This window comes from Oncorhynchus mykiss, chromosome 3 (assembly GCF_057628025.1).
Source record: "Oncorhynchus mykiss isolate SJ-2025 chromosome 3, ASM5762802v1, whole genome shotgun sequence".
NCBI classification, from domain to species: domain Eukaryota; kingdom Metazoa; phylum Chordata; class Actinopteri; order Salmoniformes; family Salmonidae; genus Oncorhynchus; species Oncorhynchus mykiss.
The window spans coordinates 29,775,734-29,781,733 of record NC_143024.1 but is presented as its reverse complement, the minus strand read 5'-3'; the positions used below and the strand labels follow the sequence as shown (position 1 = coordinate 29,781,733).

General features: G+C 42.0%; 1 protein-coding gene across 2 annotated transcripts in view; it reads right to left on the bottom strand.

Annotated features, from left to right (window-relative positions):
• Window positions 1–564: 564 nt before the first annotated feature.
• LOC110511603 (tRNA (guanine(10)-N(2))-methyltransferase TRMT11) overlaps window positions 565–6,000 on the bottom strand; it is a 31,244-nt gene continuing 25,808 nt past the window's right edge. For both annotated transcript variants that reach the window (XM_021592456.3, XM_090227337.1), the window contains exon 13: window positions 565–1,093. In XM_021592456.3, the coding sequence (XP_021448131.3) occupies window positions 941–1,093 (153 nt within the window). In that variant the 3' untranslated portion in view covers window positions 565–940. The remainder of the gene's footprint in view (window positions 1,094–6,000) is intronic.

Sequence of the window (6,000 nt, the reverse complement as noted above, 5' to 3'; positions counted from 1 at the left end):
CTGCCCCCCACAAACACCAGGCTCCCTCCACAAAAGTATTTCCTTCAGTCACACAAACATCACTTCACACAACACCCCCAAGGCTTGGACCATGCAGGGTGGCCAAGATGATGGCATCACTTCTCAAGAGCCAACGTTAGATAAACAACACCTTCACTAAAAGAACACAGTTGAGCATTTCCCAGATTCTGCCAATGATGGCAAAACAACAAACAAACCATGGCTGGCACTTCAGAAACTTATTCTGTGTCTTTACAATAAGGAACCGTTCGTTTCTTATAATGTCCGGATATAAAAGCTTGAGAAACGACTTGTCTGAAACAAGTTTGTCCCTGGTCTCATCTGGAATCTTGCAGGGATACTGTCAAACTGTTATCTAAATGCCCTCTGGTACATGGATACAGCTGCCTGAAAGTAAAGCCCTTTAACAGTACTCTAGACACTTAGGGCCCTCTTGAAACAAGTCTGATATTGTGCTTGCTGGGATAAGACAAAAATAACACAGAAAGATGTAGAACATTGAGAGCCCTTAAATCTCCTGCCTCCAATAAATAAATAAATACATATTTTAAAATGGTGTTTATTCGTTCACAATTCACACTTATTACACAAAGGGCAATAAACATCAAACAATAAAAAACATATTTGAATAGAAAATGAGACATTTAAAACAGGGAGCCCTATGTCCCCATGGAGTCCATTGTAAACCATAGGCAGGTGTCGGCCCAATCCTAAATGGACCCCTAGAACCTTCACCTAATGCTCTTGTGCAGATCTGTGAGGATTCAATTTGTATATGCAATATGGTGAAACTTTCACCTAGCCTATCAAACAGCAAGGTGGAGTTATTACCATATCGATTGCACCAGTGAAATCCTCTCCACAATTGCATACTGGCTTAGGGGTCCATTTGGAATTGGGCCATCGTGTGATCCTTACATTACTCCCCACCGTTGGTGGCCATCTTGTTGGTCTCCTCCTTTCCTGTCAATGTCCTCTTGCTGATGCCGCTGAAGTACTTTTCCCTGAAGGCGTTGTGGCCTTGGTACGGGCTAAAGTGAGGGTCTGACAGGTGGGCCAGCGCATCTGTCTCCTATAGAGAGAGAAAATACAATTTAGCCCCATATACCAACAACAGAAAGTTCTTAGTACAATTATACCTCTTAAATTTTCGAAAAAAGTGAGAGGGTTTGCCTTCACAAAGCGGAACCAATTCACCTACAACATCGGTTAAGTAAACAAATTTAGCGTCATAAAAATGCCTTTGAACACAGGTGAAGGAAGAAAGAAATCAGATGATATCAGACCTCTGCCAGGTATCCCATTAAACTAACCAAACAACCACAGGATAAAATTCTCACCTTGTTTTCCACCTTGCCGTCACAAGCTCAGTGTAACAATAATAAAATGTTAGCAGAGTGTTAAGTTCCTCATATTGTCCTGGTTAGGGCTTTGGCCAGGTCGTTAGGCAGTGTTTGGCAGGCCAGCAGGCAAGAATGTGCCGGGGTGGACAGAAAGTTGGATGGAGCGGGAGGGATGGTGAGAGGGATGAGGAGTAATGAGGTGTCGGGGATGCAGAGTGCTAGAAGGGATGACTCCACAGCTGGCCTGCCATTCGTCAACACAACCTCTCTCTGTCGGCCCTGGTTACCACTGCCAGGCAACCTGTCATGGACCTAGAGATAGTTTCCTTCAGTCTCCACCACATCCAAGAGCTTAAAGAGCAATCCCAGATATGAAGCTCCTAATACTTCCTTAGAGCAGGGTATTCAATAACCACAGAGGTCAAAGTTTTCCAGGTTATATTTTCTACCTGGTAGTCATTGATAGGCCTAGAGTTCACACACCTGTCCCAAATCTGAACATTTCCCAACACAACCATACACCAAACCATTCAACACAGAATATAAAAGCTCAGCAACTAACTTCAAAGTGCTCCGTGGTAGGAGTTAAAAACACAAACATCACTTCTGAATGGAAGCAGTTAAATTCACACAAACTGACACTGCATACTCTCTCAAACACACACACACAACCAACACTGCTGTCCCATGAAAGAGATATTGAACCACTGGACACTTCCCATTTTCCACTGAGTATTTAAATACTCTATTCCCATCATAGCTCATTCTAATAATTCTACTACTGTACTTTGTATTTAGTGACTGTTTATACCCACAGCATATCTTATTTACATAATGGATTATTGACATAGCTCACTAATATATTTACTGCTGTACACATCATTCTTAGTACATAGTGTAAATTGTTCCAGTGTATACATAGTGCCTTCGGAAAGTATTCAAACCCCTTGATTATTTCCACTTTGTTACGTTACAGCCTTATTTATCCTCAGCAATCTACACACAATATCCCATAATAACAAAGCAGAAACAGTTTTTTTTTTAAATTTGTGCAAATTTACAGAAATACTTTATTTAAGTATTCAGACCATTTGCAATGAGACTTGAAATTGAGCTCAGGTGCATCCTGTTTCCATTGATCATCCTTGAGATGTTGCTACAACTTGGAGTCCACTTGTGCTATATTCAATTGATGGGAAATTATTTGGAAAGGCACACACATCTATATAAGGTCCCACAGTTGACAGTGCATGTCAGAGCATAAACCAAGCCATGTGGTCAAAGGAAATGTCCGTAAAGCTCAGAGACAGGATTATGTCGAGGTACATATCTGGGGCACCAAAACAGCGTTGAAGGTCCCCAAGAACACAGTGGCCTCCATCATTCTTAAATGGAACCACCAAGACTCTTCGTGAGCTGGCCGCCCGGCCAAACTGAGCAGAGCTTGGTCAAAGAGGTGACCAAGAACCCGATGGTCACTCTGACAGAGCTCCAGAGTTCCTCTGTGGAGATGGAAGAACCTTCCAGAAGGACAAGCATCTTTGCTGCACTCCACCAATCAGGCCTTTATGGTAGAGTGGCCAGACGGAAAACACTTCTCAGTAAAAGGCACATAACAGCCCGCTTGGAGTTTGCCAAAAGACACATAAAGGACTCTCAGACCATGAGAAACAAGATTCTTTGATCTGATGAAACCAAGATTGAACTGTCTGGCCTGAATGCCAAGCGTCACATCTGGCACCATCCCTACGGTGAAGTATGGTGGTGGCAGCGTCATGCTGTGGGGATGTTTCTCAGCAGCAGGGACTGGGAGACTAATCAGGATTGAGACAAAGATGAATGGAGCAAAGTACAGACAGATCCTTGATGAAAACCTGCTCCAGAGCGCTCAGGACCTCAGACTGGAGCGAAGGTTTACCTTCCAACAGGACAACGACCCTAAGCACACATCCAAAACAACGCAGGACTGGCTTCTGGAGAAGTCTCCGAATGTCCTTGAGTGGCCCAACCAGAGCCTGGACATCTCTGGAGAGACCTGAAAATAGCTGTGATAACAATGCTCCCCATCCAACCTGACAGAGCTTGAGAGAATCTGCAGAGAAGAATGGGAGAAACTCCACAAATACAGGTGTGCCAAGCTTGTAGCGTCATACCCAAGAAGATTTGAGGCTGTAATTGCTGCCAAAGGTGCTTCAACAAAGTACTGAGTAAAGGGTCTGAATACTTATCTAAAATGTTCAGTTTTACATTTTTTATAGATTAGCAAAAATCTGAGGATAGAAAACAAAGGAATAACAATAGAAACTGAAAGACTAAAAATCACCCTAAGGAAAAGCTGAGCTAAAAAGGTGTGTTTTAAGATCTCTTTTAAATATGTCCAGTTTTGGCCCCCCTCAGGTTCTCTGGCAGGCTATTCCAGAGGCTGGGGGCATAATAACTAAAAGCTGCCTCTCTATGCATCTTGGTCCTGAGCTTTGGAACAGTTAAAAGGCCAGTACCACGGGACCTGAGGGACCTACTGGTTACATAACTAAAAAGCATGTCTGACATGTATTGGGGTGCACAATCATTAATTATTTTAAGAACCAATAGAATAATCTTAGCATTTATTTCAAAAACGCACATGCAGCCAGCGCAGAGACTTTAAAACCGGTGTAATGTGCGCTCTTCATATGGTCTTGGTCAGTACCCGTGCTGCAGCATTCTATATGTTTTGCAGTTGACCAATGGCTTTCTTGGGTAGACCCGACAGAATAGCATTACAGTAATCAAGCCTGCTTGTAATAAAAGCATGGATGAGTCTCTGTATCATTGTGTGTGTACTTGTTTGACATTGTACTGAATTATAAGGAGCTGGTAACATAACCATTTCACTGCACCCGCTATATAATCTGCTAAACTGTGTACGCAAACAATAAACATTGATTTGATCTCAATATGAATGGTAGCCTACATTCTCCAGCTTTCTAGCTATTGCAAATCCTTACCTCCGATTGGATAAATAGCAATTTCAGTTTTGAGCCAACATCGCATCACAATTTATGGAGGACGGGGAGAAGGGCCAGGTTCACGGCCCAGTCAGGCAGGAATGCCCGTCTTGATTAGATTTTTACCACTTCAGCCTGTAAAGCAGAAGCCTTTGAAGAGTGGGTTGAGCAGCATTGCTGGATACAGCCTGCCAGGAGGAGACTACGGAAATGTGATAAACAGTTGGGTCCCAAATTGACACCCTTGATAAAAAATGTAAAAAACAATGACAGTATAAAATACATTTTTCAAGTACTCCAAACTTCGAAGCATTTGCAGTTACTTTTGGTTGTTTCAGATTATTTTGTGCACAACATAAATTAATAGTAAATAATGTAGTGTGTCATTTTAGAGGCTCAGTATTTTATTTATTTTACAGTCATTTTGCTCATCTTTATCAAGGGTGTCAATAATTTGACACCACTGTACAGTGTCATCAGAAAGTATTTACACCCCTTGAGTTAGTCCACATTTTGTTGTGTTACAGCCTGATTTATTTGTCTGACCCATCATACACACAGTACCCCATAATAACAAAATGTTTTTAGAAAATGTAGCAAATGTATTGAAAATGAAATAAATAAATATATAATTTACATAAGTATTCACACCCCTGAGTCAATACCTTTGTAGAAGCACCTTTGGCATGTTCTTCTATCTTAGCCAAGGAACTCTGTAGTTCAGTCAGAGTGGTCATCGGGTTCTTCGTCACCTCCTTGACCAAGTTCCTTCTTGCTCAGTTTGGTCAGACGGCCAGCTCTAGTTCCATATTTTTTCAATTTCCCAATGATGGAGACCACTGTACTCTAGAAAACGTTTTATTCTTCCCAGGTACAGTGGGGCAAAAAAGTATTTAGTCAGCCACCAATTGTGCAAGTTCTCCCACTTAAAAAGATGAGAGAGCCCTGTAATTTTCATCATAAAAAATCCAGAAAATCACATTGTAGGATTTTTAATGAATTTATTTGCAAATTATGGTGGAAAATAAGCATTTGGTCAATAACAAAAGTTTCTCAATACTTTGTTATGTACCCTTTGTTGGCAATACTTTGTTATATACCCTTTCCTCCAAGCAGATCTCCTCTAGAGCAGTGATGTTTTGGGGCTGTTGCTGGGCAACACGGACTTTCAACTCCCTCCAAAGATTTTCTATGGGGTTGAGATCTGGAGACTGGCTAGGCCACTCCAGGACCTTGAAATGCTTCTAACGAAGCCACTCCTTCGTTGCCCGGGCGGTGTGTTTGGGATCATTGTCATGCTGAAAGACCCAGCCACGTTTCATCTTCAATGCCCTTGCTGATGGAAGGAGGTTTTCACTCAAAATCTCACGATACATGGCCCCATTCATTCTTTCCTTTACACGGATCAGTCGTCCTGGTCCCTTTGCAGAAAAACAGCCCCAAAGCATGATGTTTCCACCCCCATGCTTCACAGTAGGTATGGTGTTCTTTGGATGCAACTCAGCATTCTTTGTCCTCCAAACACAACGAGTTGAGTTTTTAACCAAAAAGTTATATTTTGGTTTCATCTGACCATATGACATTCTCCCAATCTTCTTCTGGATCATCCAAATGCTCTCTAGCAAACTTCAGACGGGCCTGGACCTGTA